The 19,868-nt window shown below is 42.9% G+C and overlaps 1 protein-coding gene across 3 annotated transcripts in view; it reads left to right on the plus strand.

Annotated features, from left to right (window-relative positions):
• The window catches only part of TP63 (tumor protein p63), a 71,373-nt gene that overhangs the window by 6,767 nt on the left and 44,738 nt on the right, over positions 1 to 19,868 (plus strand). For all 3 annotated transcript variants that reach the window (XM_032986863.2, XM_032986864.2, XM_032986865.2), the window contains exon 2: positions 11,960 to 12,214. In XM_032986863.2, coding sequence (XP_032842754.1) covers positions 11,960 to 12,214 — 255 coding nt within the window. The remainder of the gene's footprint in view (positions 1 to 11,959; positions 12,215 to 19,868) is intronic.

Here is a 19,868-nt window from a genome sequence, read left to right on the forward strand (position 1 = left end):
CTTTTCTTCAGTTATAGTATTAAATGTTTCTGAGAAATCTTCCAGACTTTAGTCTCTCAAACGGAGCTTCCCATCAGAGCTTTGTGGTGCTGGCAGAATATGCTGTAACTGTTGGAGGGATTAAAGACCTGCTTTCCAGTAGGGGTAAATCATGGGATAAAGCCTTAGTAGAGCAGTCTGGGACAAACAAGAGTGTGCAAGTTGTGATTTAACTGCAAGCTACTGAGAAGGAAGTGCAATGAAAGGTAGGGGTGAACCTATTTCTTATAAACAGGCTGGCTCCTGGGGAGAGTCCTAACTATTCTAAAGAATAGCCTATGAGAGGCTTTTCAGGTTTAGCTTAGCTGCTTGCAATTAGCTTGAGCAAGGAGCAAACAGACCGTGATGAGATTTAAGACAATTGGGATCTAATTTCTATAAGACTTCTGATAAAAGGAGTAAAATCAGTAAGAAAAGGCTGTTCAGGAATCTCAGTTAAGACACGTGAAAGCTTTAGTTCCTTGGCATTGGCAAAGTGAACTTGAATCTAAGCTTGTTGATTTTGTTTGAAATTACTGACCATTGCTATGAGCTCCATGCACAAGCAAACAACAAAAACATGGAATAAGTGTTTGGTTTTTTGTTGTTGTTGTTTGTTTTTGTTTTACTAGGTTCAAGTGATTTGGGAGTTGATCCAAGAACACTCAGTGATATCTTGTAGTTTTGCAAATCCCCTGATGCTGCTGTTTCACCTGGAATATTAATGGTACAACTAAAGGAGCAGTGTTTTAACCAGGATGTATCTAGAATAGATGGCTCGAGGTGTGATGTACTTCTGGGCTTGTGCTCAGTCATTTGCTCTGTTTGGAAGTGGACCCAGGTGGCAAGGCTGAGCATGCTTGAAAATTAATGCATTGATTGGAGCCCAGCAGCCTCTTGGGATTGATTCCAGAGTTTGGATCCGGATTAAACTTCCCCCCAAGGACTTTGGGAAGTGGTATTCAAGGGGACCTGGTGAAATTTGAGACGAGTCCAACTTCCTCAAGATGGCAAGATGATGAATGTTTTTACCAAGGGCAAGAGAGTGGGAGGAAACGCCCAGTTTAGGGAGGGAAGGGGAAATATTTTATGGTGGGGTAGTGTCTGGGAATGAAAGGGATGGATTGTGTCTCGGCAGATATGAATCTTTCAGTTTTAATCCACATCTAGGAAGTAAATACAAAGAATCTTGCCGACTTCTGGAAACGGGGAGAGGGGAGGAGGTGCAGTGCTGGGCTTTTTGGCTGTTCTGCTGAGGCAGAAATCCCTGTGCTGCAGAGCTGCAGTCCGGCTGCGTAAGGGATCTGGTGCGCAGGGCTGGTGCGCAGTGCCTCGGGAGCGGAGGTGAACAGAACAATAGGAATAGGTGGATGTTCTCTCTCAGCTTGTAGCTTTATGGGACTTTTAAGCATGCCGACAACAAAAGTGTCAAGTCAGCAACTGGATCTCTGATGCATGGGAAATGACTTAAAGTATTTAATCATTTTGCTTGTATTTTTTTTCTGTTTCTTTTTTTTCAGGTAATATTGTGCCGTCTTTGTCTATCACAAAGTACTTTTTTGGGGTGTGATTGCTCAAAGAAAATAATAAAATTCTGACTGCTCTGTAAAATTTGGATTCTGCAGATTTGTGTCTAAGATCTTCAATAGCCTCTACAAGACTTTACTGTGACTTCTCACTCTGTGGTTTTACTCTGCATTTTATCCATAGTATAAGAATTAATTCCTTCAGGAGTGCTGGTGGTGACTGATTAGAACTGAATAGATGAGTGAATTCCCTCCACCCTCTTTCAGCAGCAGCTAAGTGTGCAAGAAGTTCTTAAAAGGGAAACTAGAGCATACACTGGCTACTTGTGATCTAATATTTTGCAGGCAGGAAGCTACTGTTTGAATATTAAGGTGAGAAAGCTTTCGAGACGAGCCCTTGTCAGTCCACTGTGCTGTGTGTCTGAAAGGAATTGTGAATGTTCACGTTGGAAGGGTAGGGAAGTTAACATGGTATTGAATTGCAATTAGGAGGTATGTTGATACTCAAAAAATCTGGAAGAACCCCTTTCTGTCTTTGGCTCTCAAAATCACATGGAGTCAGGGTAGCTGGGGAAAATGACTAGAAATTCCTTGCAGATAGCTTATCTGACTTGCTTCTTACAAGAAGCAACCACGAAAATTATGGAAGGTCTGTTTTTTTCAGAAAATGTTCCCGTCTTTCTGTTAATGCGAGCAATTCCATATCAAACAATGACTCTGTCAGCTTCTCAGTTTGGACAGTGAAAGATTTGTCCAGCTGAGTACGGCAAATGTAGATCTCCAAAGCTGTGCCTTGTATAAGTGACCATGGCACCATGTGTCTTTGTTTGCTGAAGTCAGCAGTTTTGGACAGGGAGGGAAGTACTGAAAAATGGGTTTGGTTGTGCTAGTAGATATTGAAGGGCCCATACCAGGGAGCCCTGTGGAAATTCTGGGTGTGCAGAATATGTGATAACATGATTTAAATGGTTGGGGAAAATATTCTTGATGGTTGTAAGGCCGATGGAGTAAAGTCACTGTAGAAGCAGCACTGCCTTTGCATGCACGTTGTGTCCGTATACACACACCCCACACGACCCATACTCGCCCCCCCACTCCGAAGACCAGCTTTTGGGTCTGATGTACGCACAGCCTGGAAAACACCATATAAAACTCCCGCTCAGCTCTTCGGAGTAGGTTGCAGCAGCGATGTGAAACTGCGTTTCTGACGTGTACCACAGAGGGAGGATGATTAGGGTGGTCTCCTTTGTGTACAAACCCCAACAGATCCTTGGGTGCAGGCAACACCAGCTTGATGCAGGTCAAGAGATGCTTTAATAAGCAAAATAAAAAGTTGGAAGGCAAAGCCCTGCCTCCTTTTGTTCTCTGCAGTTGGGGCATAAGCAGAATTTGGCAGCCAGTCCTTTTGACTCCCCTCTCAATCTTGAAAGCTGCTCAGTCTGCTGTTTGGTGTCTCAGGCTTTTGAGGACATCATCCAGGAGTTTTCTCAACTGATCTGAACAGATTAAATGGCCAAATACAATAGGAAATCCAGTAGATTTTCCTTTTAATCTATAGGGACTCTCATGCTACAGTCTAACCCTTTTCCTTTGCTTGCTTTAACTTGTTTTAATTTGCCCTTTGCCCTCCTATAACTCTTCTTATGAATTCTTATATTCTGTAGTTGCACCGTGCTTCAAAGAGTGGGTGTGTGGGGGGTGTATGTGTGTGGCTTTTTTATTTTTTTCTTTTTTTGTGTATGTTTAACTGCTTATTTAACTTGCAGATGATTTGAATTTCTTGTTCTGACTAAAATGCTACCTAACTGGAGTATTTTACCTTGGTGTCTGAATGCTGGCATATTCTGATTTTATTGAGCATAATGATGAATTTGGGAGTTAACTTCAACTCCCAGTGCTGTTCTGATCCGGATTCTTCATTGTCCTTGTGCCCTATGGCCATACTTTGGTTACAGTGTCTGCAGTCTGTCACTGTGGATGACACACAGATATCCTGTCCAGCCTAATGCTGCCCTCTCAACACAATAAAATGCTGCATGTCTGAAATGACTGATAACCACTGATGGTTACTGTCCAGTAAAGAAGTTCAAGAAACAAGGCAGCTTTAATCAACTACTAGAGTTTTAGTCTCCAGTCCCTGCTTCTCTTTCTCCAGCTCTCCCTTTGTATTTTAATTGGTTCCCCATATATTTAAAGATTTTAAAATTTTATTTTATTTTTATCTAACTATTTCAACATTGCTATACAAACTCGGCACATAGGATTTCTGGGCACCCAGCCAAGCTCTGATCCTACAGTTCTTCTTAGTGACTGAAATCAGGAAAAAATGCCTTCCTGAAATCTTGTGGTCTTTTTCTGTATTTCCTGATGTAGGTCTTTGTCTTCAGTTATGTTTACATCTCTTGGGAGCGTGAGGGGGTGCCTTGTCCAAATCGTCTATACTTTATGGCTCTTCAGATCTTTGTTGACATTGTGTTGTCCAGCTGGTAATAGGAGAACATAGGAAACTCTTGGCCTCTGTGTTTTTAGAAACCTGAGTTTGGGTTATTAATCAATTTGCTTTAAGATCACGGGGTTCAGATATCTTATGATTTCTTGCTTTTCATAGAGATGATATTGTATGATTTTATTTTTTCTTTTTTTCCACTCTTTGTTTATATATTTTCCAGTTACATGTCAAATGCATTGCTGTGCACAAGCTCAGAGTAAAGAAATGACTTTCTGTGTTCAGGGGGGTGGATCTTGGACTTTTTCCTGTTTTAAACTGTCTGAATTTTCATAATAAGTAAGCATAGCCTCGATACTCTAACGAAAGCCTGCATAAAATAGTCTGACTTTCAGAAATCAAGTTGTTTTCTATGCAAGGAGAACTTTTTTCAAGAGCCCAATTCAGAATTGTTGTTGTTGTTGTTAAAAGCCTAAAATACAGCTTTAGGGAATTCAGTGGTTATATTTTTATATTCATTGGAAAATACTTAGAAATACACAGTGTAGGATGTCCAGACTTAATATTTGTTTGAAGTGGGATGCACTGTCATTCTGATAATCCTCGAATTAGACAAGCTCTTTTACGTGAACTTGTGGCAGGTGGTAGAAGTCAGGAATTACAGGCATTCCTGCTTTGGGCTGTGCTTGTTTTAAAAGACACCCTGCTTCTGGCTGAAAAATACTTCTTGCTGAGTTAAATGAATTAACCAAGGGGCAAAACTCAAAATTTAGCTAAAAGGGAAAACAATTACGGCTGGGGGGAAACAGGATGACTTGAAAGCTTATAGCCTTTATGGGTAAACAGAAACTTGCCCCCACATTACTTTTCATGAATTTGTCTTGTTCTCCAAGCCTAAAAATGTCTGCTTATGTGGCTTTAGCAGAACTTTTTATTCAAGTTAGTTCAACGTAACTGTGTCTCAGTGGAAACACATGGGCTTCAGCTTTACTGGGTATCGCCCTTAAAATTGTGCTTTTTGTGTAAACCTAAAGGGTATAGATGTGGCATGACATGCAGAGGGCAATAGGTAATCCCAGTGAAAATAATTCAGACTTTCCTCCCTCCCTGCCCACAGTATACAAACCATAGTATTTTCCAAGTGTGGTGGTATGTGTTTTCAAATTACTGATATGCACTGATTTATTCTGTTTAGCATATGTAGTGTGTTGTCTATCAAGCTGGCCATGGCCAAAGGGCTGACTGGTGACTGCTGGAAGGAAAGGGATACTGTGTTAAGTAGCAGAACAGAAAATTTTTTAAGCTTGCATATCTGAACTTTAAACATGGTGGCATGATTGGGTGGGGAGAGTTTTGCTAGTTGGTTGTTTTTTTTTTTATTTTTTTTCCTTCTCCCTGGTTGGGTGAAATGAAGGACTGTGTTTTCTTTAGGTTGTGCTTTATGTGTTTAGGTGGTGTTGGAAGCTGTCCAGACAACCTGCTGGGGTTATCTTACTTTTTAACATGAAATGCCTGTGCAGGACAATTGTGGGGAGAGAGCGAGCGGTACACACATACTTTTTTTGTGCTCCCTGCTTATAGGTGGGATTGAGCTAAGGAGACGTGAAATGTGTGGTTATGCAGCAGGTCTAATAGCCAGGACAGGAAAGAGCAATAATCCAACAGTAAGATTACTCAAATCAGATTGATTTGTTATAGTGCTAAAAGCCATGACACATGGTAATTAGTTTAGGAGCTATAGTGCCTGGGAACCTATCTTGGTAATTGTTGATATCTTTGGTTCAACCAAAGTTATTTGCTCCCTCACTCTTCACATTGAGTATATGGTGCACATTATCATTTTATCTGTGGGCTTCCAAGTGTTTGATGTATTTAGCTGCACAGTAGCTCTGCGGAAAAACCTCCTCAAAATAGACCTATGGGACTTTTTTTCCATTTTAGAAATGGAGCTGGGGGGAGTAGAGAGACTGAGACCTGCTGCCGCAACCCCGGCTCTCCGTGGGGATCTGGGCCTGAACTGGTGTTGAAATGTCTATACAAGTCTTCCCCCCGTGGCTTGGAGGGGACAAAAGTGATGTCCAAACTGAGCGTGTTCCTCCTGAAAGGAGTGCAGTCCAGATGTACGTGAGCCGAGTGGAAAGTCTGACGCATAAAGTTTTCCAGTCTGTCTCTTTTTGATGAGAAAAGAGGGTGAGATGCAAACCAAATCACACCTTTCATTTCGATGAGCAAGTTAGATATCTCTTTCAGCTTCAGCCCTGATCTTAGCTGAGGGGCATGGGTGGAGCCCTTTATTTCTTGGCACTTCTTTGTAATGGCACAAGCAGTGCGCCTACATCAGGTATTGTATCAGCTGCCTTCTGAGCAACTGGCAAAGCTGTGCAGTCTTGTAGTCAGCAATATCTTGATTAATAATTATGATAGAAGCACTTCTGTTGGGCTTAAGTGCCTTATTTCCATCTACTAAAATCCTTTGCTAAGAAAGCTTGAAAAACTAGGTTTAGATCTTGATACATTTGAGGTGTCTGTCTTCTGATTTGGGCATCAAGCACTCTGGAAAACATCTGCTGCTCTTGAGAGCTGTTCTCCAGCAGGAATCTGAATCTTTACCTGGTCCAGCACTGAAATATCACTTTAAGCTGCTTTCTACTAGTCCTGAAACTGTTAGCCCTGGTGCATCTGTTGTGGTACAGTTAAGCACAAAGCACAGAATTAGCGAAGTGCCTTGCAAAATCTTGTTGCTAACAACCATGGCATCTTATTAGTTTCATCATCTCAAATCTTTGGAGAACAAGCACTAGTGGTAGTGTTTTACAAGAGTTTTTGGGTAGCTGGACAATGCTTTTGAGCTGCATAGATCCAGTAGTGAAAAATAAAATTTTGTTGGCACATGTACGACATAGATGCGCATTCTTCTGGAGATACAAAGAAGGGTTTTGTTGGGGTGGGGGGGAGGTATCTAGGTGTTCTGCACTTGAAGATGGTAACTTTTCCTTTATTTTCTCAGCTGGAGAAACTCTCAAAACTGTATCTGAAAGGTCGATAACTGTGTAGTTAGTAGCTGGAGCTGTGTATTTTAGGGGATTTTTGGCACGGAAGTCCCCTTGAGAACTCTACTTTCATTACTTCTCTCATGCCTTTGTACTGGGGGTCTCTTTGCAGGTCTATCTCATAACCTTATCAATTAACACCTTAAAAGTGGACTGTGGCCGAAGGACTGGAGGTGGGTTCTTGCTGCAGGGCAAGATGAGATGGGCCCCAGTTTGGGTGGGTTGGGGAATTTTCCCCGGCACATCAGTTCTGCGGCCGTTCGCAGTGGAGCATTTGCATTGCCCTCTTGTGGCAAGTGCCCTGGAGCCACTGGGGCCGGGAGGTTTTCTGCCTTCCCTGGTCCTCAGCGTTCGCTGGGGAGACCTGTTCTCCTGGCAGCAGAACCGTGATGAAACAATTCTGCAGTTTTCAGTCTGGTTTTTAATTCAGCAGCCTCTCCAGTGAAACCATGGCTCTCCTAAGCTAGAAGCATGAATTAGCATGAAAACCTGAAAGTGAAGTTGATGGGTCCTAGGAAGTGAAACTGATAGTTCAAGATATATTATTGAAACAGTGTTCCAAAATACATAGTCTAAGATCTAATTGTAGCTCTCTAACTATTTGCAGTTAAATTCGCCTGAAGGTCTTTGTAATGCCTCAGCGATACTAATAGTGTCAGAAACTTGATGAAGGGAACAAAATAGAGAACAAAGGCACTGAAAATTAGATAATCCGTTCTTTCAGCTTTACATGCATTTCTCTTCTTTCCACCAAATAGCATTCTCCTTCTGCCAGGAATGCATGGTGGGACTACATCCTGCAGTTGTTTAAAGCAACCCTGCAGCAAAACATGAGTGTGGGCTAAATTCTGGGCTACCAACCTGGCAAGAATTAATTTCTGAATTACATGCTGTTGTGTTTCTTTCTGTAAATGGTGAAAGGGAGGCTGTGTGTGTGCAAACACACACCCTGCAGACCCCTCTAGGAAGGCGATGCCTTGCAGACATGCCCTCCGCCCTTTTGCTCTCTTTGTTCTCTCCATCCGCAGAGTGGATGGAGGAAGGGGTTTTATTGCTGCGGCAGTGAATTCCTGCATGCGCCTTCCCTGGGCCTGCTGCCCCTCTAATTGTTGTGTTGTCAGAAGGCGTGTGCCTCCGAAAGCCTTATCTGATTCCTCCAAAAGCCTTGCAAGCAATTCAGATGTTGACCCCTTGAGCGCAAACAACTCTCCGTCTGCCTTGGGGCATAGCTTCGAGAGGAGGTTTAGTGCTTGTGTGTGCAAACTGGGCGGCTGGCTTTGTCACCAGGGATGGAGCACCTGCCTGGGGAGAGGAGCAAGGGGCCAGGGAAGGTGAAAGGCTGGTGGGACTTGGAGGGGGAAGAGGGGAGGCCAACAGCTGCTTGTGTCAGCGCGAGGATAAGTGCAAGGAGATTAATAGTTATTTAAAGAGCAAACGGGGACATGGCATTTGGCTGTGGCATGTGAGTATATAAATGCAGTGGAATGGCTGCTCCGTTGGTAACATTTAGACAGATGGTCCCTGGACTGAAAGGAATGAAAAAGATCTTTGATTCTCTCAATGATATCTTAAATTTTAATGGGGCGCTTTTTAAAATTGACTTCCAGGCAGCACCTTCAGTGTTTCCAGACTGTGCTGTTAACGCCAATTGCCTGTTTGGCCATCTTTCTCCATCATCTTAAATAGCCTGGGATTAGAGGGAATAGATTTTAAGTGAAAGCTGAAACACTATTGTTTTGCTGTCTGTATGTCTGAGCTGGTTTAGGAGACTGTTTTCATCACAGCCGTCTTTTCATCATTTGCTGGTTAGGAAGTGTGTCTGATGCTAATCTCCATGAGAAATGCAACAACTGAGTGATACTGCTACAGTTTTGAGAGTTCTTCAGGTCTTATTGGGGTATTCTGGGGCAGAAGGATAGGGAGGCTTGTTTTTTATTAAATACAAAATTATTGAGCAGGAAAAAGACTGTTCCTGGTACAGTACATCAGTATTCTGGCTCTCTTCATACAGAATTAGCCTCAAGGGAAAACGTGTACCAAAAGTCCGTTAAATAGGTCTTGGTTGGCTGCATAGCCTGTAGGAGATGAGACATAACTGTCATCTGCATTACCAAAGCTGTGATCTCCTTTTGGAGAAGAAGAACCAGTCTGGATTGCTTTCTCCTGCATCAACTATTTAGCATGCTTTGAGTCCAGTCACAGATATTTGCTTGCCCATCGGACAGGGGTGCTGGGCATCTAGAACATCCCCACATCCCCGCTGCCATAGATGGGGAAACTGAGGCACGAAGGGCAAATGACTAACCTGAGGCAACAGAGTCACTGGTTCACCCAGGATTAGGACTCAATATGTAATTGCTTTTATTACTCTGCTGCCTGAAGGCTTCAGACAAAACAGAGGCCCATTAAGCAGATCGCTTTTTACATAGCAAGGAGCAATCCCTGCCCTGCAGACCTTGCTGCCTGAAGTAGGCTGAGGGTGGAGGGGGAGGCGAGGTGCCTTGCCCAAGGACACTGTGTCGCTGACAGAGCAAGGGAGGGAACCAGCTCTCCCTTCTCTCTGCAGACCAACCCAGCTCCCAAAATTAAGTCCCCTGTGCTGTTCCCCACCAGACCTTCTCTTCCCCAGCACAGCCCATAGTAGCAAGCTGATCCGTTTCTGGAAGGTCCCATGTGCCTCACTGAAGACCCCAGAGCACCAGCCTCAGCTTGACTTTTTAATTAAAACACCATAAAATATCAGCCTCTTCCAGTGAAACAAACAGAAACCTAAGGAAGAGCTCTAATTAGTGGTTTAAATTTCTCTATTTCCTCCTATCCTGGAAGGACAGCTGAGAACGTGAAGTGTTTGAGTGTAGGGAGGGCACTTCATCCTTGCAAAGGGACCAGCCTGTTTTCTTCCATGGCTGAAATGACTGGCAAAGCTGGGTGTTAAATGGCTTGTCCGAATTCCCTGGGGAGATCAGCAGATAGTTTGTGCCATTCCTTTTCAGGTCCTTGGAGTGATGATGTGCTGCTCAAAGCTTCAGCAGGGCTGGTGGGTTTCCAAATATTGGGAAAGGTTTTTGTTATGGGTCTTGCAGTTGGTGCTCTGGCTCAGGGGACCTTTGCTGCTTGGCTGATAATACTGAGTTGTATCTGGAAAAAGTGCAGCTGTTGGAAAGAAGAGGGAAGTCAGGAGCAGACTGGCTGAAATACTGAGAGATACGTGAGCTTGATGGCTCTGGGTGGGATTGAAACTGCAGGATATGGAGAGACATGAGGCACTTGGACCCTTAGACAAGGGAAAGTGCCCAAACCCTTTCTGCCATGTCAGCAGCTAACAGCAGATCTGGGTGCGCTTATTGCTGCGTGTTCCTGGTTGATCCCAGAGCTGTTGGGGATGGGTACCACAAACCTCTTGGATGCTGCTCTCCCTAAGCTGGGCACAGACAGTGCCCTTTGTGCAGGCACAGGGATGAGACTACACATATCTGGCTGAACCCCGTGTACTGCTTTGCCGGCTGCCCTGTCTCCGTGGCCAAATCTGGGTCCTTTGAAGGACTGAAAGAGCAGAGCAGTTGTGTAATTCTCTTTCCCCAGAATACTTTCCCAGCTTCCAACTGCTTGTGGTTCAGAGTTTTAAAATCAGATACACTTGCCTTGATGGAATTTTCTCCAGCATAACTTATCTGATGCCTTTTTGAACATGTGTAGGCTTTTAGTATCTGCAGCATTTTGTGGCAGAAAATCAATGTTTATCTGTGGGCTTTGTGAAGAACCATTCTGTGTGTATTTGAACCAAAATCCTGCTCAGAAGGTTTTTCCCCAACTCCTCTATTAAGAGGGCATGAAAATTAATTTCCTATTTGCCTTTTTCCATATCATTTAGGAAATTATCCACTTCTGTCATACCGAGTTCCACCTCCCTCCTCATTGTCTTTTTTCCAAACTGAAAAGTAGTCATCTACTTCTGTATTACAGGAGGGCAATGAAAGGGTTTGTTCATTCTTATCACCTTTTTCCGAACTTTGTTCCCCTCTCATCTATTTAAGGTGAGGGACCAGGGCTACACATAGGATTTAGGGCATTAGGCATGTGGTTTGGATTTTTTTGTGTGTTTTTTTTTTTGGGGGGGGGTGTGTTTGTTTTTGTTTGTTTGGTTGGTTTTTTTCTGCTAACTTCTCCCTAATCTAACCTTTTGCCTTTCTGTACTCCTTTCTCTAGTCTATTTTTGATGTCTTTGATTATTTCATATGTCGTTTGTACCTGGAGGCTACTTCTAGGGCACAACCACATCTGCTCATTTAACTGCTACTCTCTGTGCAACTGCTGCTTCTTAAGTATGTGGAGAAGCCATCCATGCTACTGGATGAGACCTTTAATTGCTCTCTATTACTGTCTGTGACCAGTCACTGGGAATTGAGTGCATGATGCAACCTAGTTAAGTGCTATGAACCTTTTCTCCAGTGAGTCACACTTCAGTGCAGTTACTACCCAAGTTAGAGGTTCTAAACGTCACCATGCATTGGTGGATCAGATCCACAAGAGGAGGAGCAGTTTTTGTGTAGAACCCAAGACCATCAGAGGCTGTGTAGCCAAGTTAGAGCTGGTTGCACTGTAATGAATCTGGTGATTTTTATCAGGTCCCTCCAAAAAGGTCTTGGTCTGGGTGTTGCTAGACATAGGAAGCCTGTCTCCTCGTGATGGCTTGCTGCCCTGGGAATTGCCTCCTTGTTATGTGCAAGCTCTTTTCCCAGCTCAGCTGTTGTTCCATTGTGTGACTGTGAGAAGCATATCCTTTGCAAATCCCCTTCCTCCTGGTGTATGGTGGTCTTGAGATCACGCTGCGCATCCTCGATGGTGAAGGCCATGCTGTGGCTAGCCAGCCTGTGCTAACATGGCTTCTGTAACACTCCTGTGCCTCTCTTTACCTCTAGCCACAGTACACGAACCTGGGGCTCCTGAACAGCATGGAACAGCAGATTCAGAATGGCTCTTCCTCCACCAGCCCCTACAACACGGAGCACGCGCAGAACAGTGTCACGGCCCCCTCGCCTTACGCCCAGCCCAGCTCAACTTTTGACGCCCTCTCACCCTCCCCAGCCATCCCTTCCAACACAGACTACCCAGGACCTCACAGCTTCGATGTATCATTTCAACAGTCCAGCACAGCAAAGTCAGCAACATGGACGGTAAGGACGCAGCATTGCTTTGCTCCTTCTCTGGCTTTGGTCCCGATGCCAGTAGTGACATTATTCATGTGATACATATCCAGTCTTATGCAAGAACAGAGTGACCCGTGTCCTTTTCAGTGCATGACGTGTCACACAGGAGGGGAGAGATTTATCTTGGCTGCTCTGGGCGGGTGTGGTGGGAATTTAACCCTCAATAATATCACTAAATCCCAGGTGAATAAAATGCCTTGCAAAAAGACAGTTGCTTAAAGATGACTTGTGATAAAACAGTGACTCTTCATTGGGGTCTAGCAGGTATGCTGGAGTAAAACGTGGGGTGGGCATAAGTGTGGCTTCAGTGCTTCCCTTGGCTTTCTTCAACATCCATGGGTTTGTGTGATGCTTGGCATGTGGGGCCGTGCCAGCAGGACAGAAGTGGTGCTCCTTGATCTGACACATGGAGTGTGGGGCTTTCTCTTTCTCTGTGTCCTTCCCCTCTTGCAGTTGGTGTAAGAACCCCAGCATCACCAGCTTGCGTCAGCCCTGCAGTATTTGGGTAATTTGTATATATACTTTTCTTTTCTTTTTCGTTATTTTTTACTTAACGCTTTGCTCTTGCTGTCAGAATGGCACTTTTATTAAAAAAAAAAAAAAAAATAATAATGTATGGAGCTTTGAAGCCCAGCTCTTGATTTTTGGTGGATCTGGTTTGATTGCTCGATCTCTAGAAACTTTGTAGACCAGGACACGAAAAAAAAAAAAAATTACCAAAAGCTAAGACCATTAAAATAGTCTGGGTTTTTTTTCTCTTTTTAATCTGAGGAACTACTTCGATCTCAAATTTGAATACAATCTAGCTTGAATTGCAACTAACAAACACACTCCCAGCCAAGCAGCAGAGCCTGTGTACGCCACTTTGGAAAAAGAATACATAGTAATAAATCACTGTAACTTTGCATCCTTTATAAATTAAAAGCCTTTTCAAGTAAAATTTATCTACAACTGGTAGCAATAACTTTGTTCAGAAAATTGTGTTAAATGGGGCTAAAATGTGATAGGTCTGCTCAAGACCAATGTTTTCATTTGTTCATGCATAAAAGGGTGAAGGATTTATAAGTGAGGTTGAAATTTCACCTTATCTGCATTGAGTGTGATGCCTTGCTGTAGTTCATGCTTGTTTTCATGTCTAGGTTTCTCCCCTTACACTACACATGGTATTTATTTTCACTTCCCTTTGGGTAAGGAAATGGTCAGCTCTACTTTCCATTTCTCAGAGCAAGAAAATGCTGCGCTTGGATTTTTGCAGGCTGTTCAGGAGGGGGTCCTTTGAAGGAGTATGAAAAGATGTCCTCTTTTGATAGGTATGGTACAAAGAATTACCTAGTGCAGCTTCAGGGAACCAGACCTTCTGATAGTGTTCTTTTGACTACGAAAAGCAGTCTTTCAAAATGGGGTTTGAACATATGTAGCAGGCTGTTCCAGCAGAGCTGAAGATGAGCGAGCTACTCGTGAGCTTAAAGTTAAGCAAGCACTTGAGATGTCTCACTGTAGTGATAGTGGCTTTCTGGGGTAAAAGTGGAGACCGAGTTCTAGTGTGCATCTGGGTAGTAGTCAAAGATCAGATTATAGCTGGTTTAAAAAAAAAAAAAATACTCCTTACTGACTACAGTCACCAAACGTCTGCAGCCTGGGGGAAGACACGTTTGCCTCCCTTCCTTTTTTTCCCCTGATGCGGACCATGCTGCCAACAGATGAAGCTGTGCTCCCTGTACCTGTCGCAGTCTGTCTAGGTCTGAGACCATGTATTTTATTAAAGGAATGGGCTCCCAAGCAGCTCTCTGGTCAGGGAGGAGTGACCGTGGTCCAGGTGTCCCTGTGCTGAGCCAAGTGACCTAGATTTAGCTGCTCGTGCAGGAACTGGCAGTGTGCTCTGTGTTCACAGTGGATGATAACAGTCTTGCGGCGGTGGCTGGGGACTTTCAATCAATACGCCTTTCACAGTGGAGCATCTTTCCATCTTCGGAGCTCTGCCCTTCTGCTAATTAAACCACCAACTCGTTTCACATGGACTCCTGAGTGGTTGGTAATAAGCATTCGACAGCTTTATCAGTGGGGTGGGTGGGGAAGGACACGAAGGTTCTCTTTCCTGCTGCTGTCCTGAGAAATGTGGAAACATGCATGAAATGTTGATGAAAGGAGGAGTGATTGCCCCATCCTCGCAGCAAGAGCGAGTTCTTGGAGTTGCTCATCTCCCCCCTCATGTGACTTCATACACTTTGATTAATGCCTGTCGTCTTTTTTTTAATGATGGATTAGGAACTTACCCAACTGGAAGAGTTTCTTCCACAGCAGTGACCTATTAAAAGTTTAATTACTTGATGGCCCCACCCTTATTAAGAGTCCAAAACTTGAAAGCCTTGTTTCTTAGTTCTCTTTTCCCCCCTCTTGCCATTCTCCAGGGTAACAGTATTAACTAAGGAAATCAACTGTATTGCACTTTTCCCTGTGTGGGGAGTATGAGTTAGGTTGACCCACCTTGCTCTGCTGGGAAGGCTCTCGGTGGTGACAGGCAGGGGATCTGCTGTCCTGGCTGACAGCACGATTCACCGGAGCTGCTCTGAGCTTCTGGGCTGAGTCATGTCAGATTAGGTCATGGGAGCGAAGGCTGTGGGCTTGGTAAGAGGACTGGCTTATTTCTCTAAAAAGCAAGATTTGCTTTTATGGGAGGATTTAGAGAGCTGTGAAGATGCTTTGGATTTCTTGGCCCTTTTTTTTTTTTTTTTTTGCACATTTAGCTCCCAATCTGTGTGCTTTGGAGACAACAAACCAGAATCATATGTAGATCCCAAGGTTACTTCTGTTGGAGGTAGGGGAATAGAGAGAGGGTACTTACTGAGTACCTAAATGCTGTGTCTCTGAAAACTGCTGGAATCACCCAAACCTGGTTTTTGTTTTTTGGTTTTTTTTCCCCATTCCCAAGTTCTGCAGACTCTTTCTATAGGGCAGGCTTATCGTCCTAGGACAGTGGTCACCCTTTGCCAAATCAGCAGCATTTGTATAGAATAGGCTGGAAGGGAGATAAGTATAACATCAGGATTGCTTCTCTGCTCAGGTTTGTGATGGGCTCCTAATTAAAGGTCGGGGAAGGAGGGGGAAAGGCCAAAAATTGCAGAGAAACACTAGCTGCTGCTAGGTGAGAGGGTGATTTCACATGTATGAGCAGTTCACTTTGAAAATATTACAAATTTTCTCTCTGAGGTCTTTCATGACCTTAAGTAGGAATTCCAGTAAAACATGCTGTCTAATCAGGTTAGGTCTTCATTTGTATGCAATGTTGAACTAATTAATGATGACAAATTGAGATTGGATTGCAGAGGACTTTATAAGCATCCTTGATTTTTTTTTTTTTTTTTTTTTTTAATGACCTCAGAACACAAGTAAGAATGTAAGCAGGTTAATCAGTCTTTTCAGAAGGAAAATCTTTAACAATTGATACTCTAGTGAAGTGTTTAAAAACAAAAGCCTTAGTAGTCTAAACTGAACAAAGTTTCTCACATGCATACTTAGAGTATAGTAAAACCTTATTAAAAACCATGCTGCAAAGGACCAAGTAGTTATCGTTTGTAATGCTGAGATAGAGTAGGTTGTTGAGGTTGAGCGAGAAGCCCTATGAATTGGGTGAAATAAGAATTTATGAAGAACTGTGTCTCATTTATGATGGGATATTTCCTCTGCAAGAATTCCCATATTCTGTGCCTTGCAATATCTCCTCCTGTTTCTGCAGCAGAAGAAAACAAGGCATTTCAAAAGTGTGCCACCTCATTTTTTTTTTTTCTTTGTGGAAGTAAGTTGTGTGCCGATCTTCCCCACCCACTCTAAGTGCAAATAAATAAATAAACAACTGCACTGGCTTTTCCCCCTAAAAAAAGATTTGGCAATCACCTGTCACTAGCAGAACCTGTTACATGGGGAAGAACATGATTACAGTAGGCAAGTAAAAATTAAAATCCTATGTCAAGGTAAGTAAAAGTTAACATTACTGCCAAACGGGAGCTATCAGAAAATGAATCGGATCCACCCATCCCCATAAGCAAGATACCACCTTATAAGTCATGAGACTCTTTTTAAAAAGACAAACAGGTTCTTCTTATTCTCCCCCAGGTTTTTGAGCCTTTAGGGTGCATCAACTAAATCTTTTAAAAGTTTTCTTGGTAGTCACGAGGGTTAAGGAAAAAAAAAAACAGAAATTGCTTTAAATTTTTAAATGAAAACTGAAATTTATTTGCAAATTTTTTTATTCTGCTCAAGAAATACATCCAGCCCTGCAAGACTTGCATAATTCAGGCATTGGCAATACCAGAGTTTAGCAGTTTATTCTCATGCCTTGCAGTACATTGGAGCTGAACTGCATTGGTCCTTGCAGGGCTTTGTTATGAAACATGGAGCTCTGCAAAGCTGCAGTCTATGTCCCAGTCAGGTTCAATGGTTCTCCTGTTCTCAGTAAACTCAAATGTACCTACAGCTATAAGAAAATGCTCAGATTTTGCTAGCAATGTTGGATAATAGCCTGTGTAACATGCATGAAAGCAAGTAAATGGGTTGTGCTGGATGAGGTTAGTGGATTTGGAAAAGCTGCATTTTAGGGAAGGTAAAAGGAATGCACTAAATTAGTCCACACGAGCAATAACAGGTTTCCGTGGTTGAAAGTAGATTCCTTGGCTGGGCTATCTCAGTCTTTTTGTTTCAGATTAATTAATTCCATTTTCATTTTAAATATATTCTGTGTCCTGAACCACCTGGTAAAATTGGGAAATTTTCCCCCCAATCTCTATAAAATGATTTAGAGGATCATACACAAGCACAGTGAAGCAATGAGAGGGTAATGAGATATGTGCGTCGTCTTGACTCAACAGTCCTTAAGTATCTGTTCAGTGTTCTCTTAAATATTCTGTTCAAGTAGCACATTGTTTCAATAACACTGGTAATGTCCAGTATTGTCCTGGCAGCTGATTATCTCTCTATATCATAAATGAACACTTTTTTTTTTTTTTTTTAAAGGCTGGTGCCTCTCCCAATGAACATACATGTGGGGGGCTGTGCTGAGTGTTCATGTGAAATCTTAGCTTTGTTATTCCTTGGTGGTGTGTTTGTCAGTGCAATCTGAGCTTTCCATTTTCACCCTTTAATGTTATTTTTAAAGCTGTGAGGAGAAAGAGAGTGGATTTGGAATTTCCCTGTCCTCGGAGGCTCCTAGTCAGCAGTGATGTAGGCTTTAGGTGCTTGCACGGGGGAGCTGAGACGGCACCCTGTAAGAGACCCCCTTGTGCAGAGGGGTCTGCAGACCTTGCCTAGCATTCAGGTTGGTCACCTGTTAGCCAAGAGGTGGCTAGCTAATAATTTCATGCATCTAAATGTAGGCTGGTTGCCCAGCAAAATTAATGTTGCTGGTGATAAACCCCCCCTTGTTATAGCAGGAATGAGGGAGGGACACGATGCCTGTAACTCAAAGAGAGAGGTGATCTGGAAGGAGAAGGCAGCCTTGGGATGCGCAGGCTGTAGGTTGCAAGAGCTGATGCAATGGTGTGAGCTAAGGGCTCGGCTCCTCGCTGATCTCAGCAAAGCAGCAGCACTTCCATATTTGGACATTTGTCTCGGGTGAGAAGTGGTTAAGATTTGGCTTCCTCAAGCTCTCTGCAGCCATGCCTGCCTGAAGAGGCTGTTTCCAGCGTGCACTGCCTCTTGGCATGGAGCAGGCAGGTCGGGCGTTGGTTGCTACCATTGTTCTCGTGCACAGAGTTTGTGATGGCACTTTTCTGCTTAAAGAGCTTACAAAGTGTGTTTCTCTCTGTGTGATATTACAGGGCCTAACACTAAGGCTGTTGAGGCATACATAGCTTGTCCTAGGTCATTTACCTGGAAAGAGAGGAGCCAGGCTTATTGTCTTTGAAGGAGGTGCCTTTCTCACGGCTGGGAGGTGTTTTCAAGCTAGCAAAGCTGGGAAGAACCAGTTCACCTGTGAGAACCAGCCAGGAGGGGCCTGCTGACTTCTGTTTGGGTTTTTATGCTTGAGTAAAAGGAGATCTGAGTGCATTGGATTCCCATTAGAATGTATCTGTGCTTTTTCCCCCTAATCTCTTTGTCATGTATATTTTGGGTTTATTAGAAGTTATCTTCTCCTGTTACTCCTTATAAGCAGCTGTACAGATCCATGTAATCATTTCCAGAAAGTGTCTTAGGATATGAGCTGTTTTGGTTTTGTTTTTTTTTGGTTTTTTTTTTTTTTTTTGTTTGTTTGTTTGTTTGTTTTGTTTTGTTTTGGTTTTTTTGTGTGTTTTTTTTTCTTTTTTTTTTCTTTTTTGTATCACTTAAAAAGCAATAAGTCCTACCAAGGCAATATAGCCTCCCTATATGAACTGGAGTTTTGCTATGTGCTATTTGACCAGCACCCTCCATGATGAGAGCTGTACTGTGGTGTAAGACTGCGCTGTAAGGGGCAGTCTGTACCCCACACAGCTAGCGATGCGCAGGAAGGATGAGAAGGGAAGTTATTTACTTACTATATGACTTGGTATCTGCCAGCACTGGGAACAGAAAATTTGTGTCCCCTGCTTTGTAATGGTGTGTGCTCTGTTCTTCAAACAGCACAGTTGGTGTTGGGCACCCAGCATGCCCAACCCACTGAGAGAAATCAGGCTTCAGATGGTGTGAAGGTCCTTCTTTTTCAACTAGGATTTAGCCTCTTGATTGCTGTTTGTGGCTGGTTCTCTCACTGTATAACCAGTTAGAGCTTGCTACAGGTCTCTCAGGATCTGCAAGTGAGGAACAGAGACAGTAGGGTCAGACATAGGAGGATGGAGAAAGTCATGTGGAGGGGTTGTGTCTTCCACAGGGGCAGAAGATCCCTTCACTGTTTTGCACAAGCAATTTCTAGTTATACTGGAATAATGCTTTTTTTATTATCTTTTTGGGTTTTTTCCTCTCAAAAAATCTGTTCTAAGATTTTAGTTATTTTTGAAGAAAAAGTCAGAGGGAGAGAATGAGGTGCAAGAAACTTCTTTTGGTTCTTGATGAGAAATCTTTTTTTATTTATATAGAGAGGAAAAAGTGTTAATTAAACATAATTTTCCTCAATGCAACTTGCACAAAGAAGCCCCACCTACTTTCATGAGAGAGGAATAAAGAGAATCATAATCCTGGATTAGGTATCTTTCACCACACATATATAAAAACAACACCGTGTGAAAGGGGGAAAATATATATGTATATACGCACACACTAAACATACCAATGCGCCTCCAGCAGTATTACCAAAGGAATTAACTTTACAAGAAACAGCCACAGCCTGGAAAGAAGCCATTTTTCAAATAAAAGCTGAATGAGACTTGTGGTTTCTGAGAACTACGAGAAGGAAGGGTTAAAAAAACATTTACAGATAAGAATAGGAGATGTTGGGAGATGAGTGAACATCTTGAAGTAGGGGAGGGTCACTATTTAAATCACCTTTTCTTTTTTTTTTTTTTCCCCTCCTCTTAGTTAAAAATTGGCTTCTACTATGAACAACATGTAGGATTAATGTACTACTTTAAATCTTCAAAGTGCTGCACAAACATTACTTCCCTAACCAGCAAACACCTTTGCTTAGTAGGCAAATCAGGAATGTAGTCGCCATTTT

This window comes from Tyto alba, unplaced genomic scaffold, assembly GCF_018691265.1.
Source record: "Tyto alba isolate M040663 unplaced genomic scaffold, T.alba_DEE_v4.0 Super-Scaffold_10, whole genome shotgun sequence".
NCBI lineage: Eukaryota > Metazoa > Chordata > Aves > Strigiformes > Tytonidae > Tyto > Tyto alba.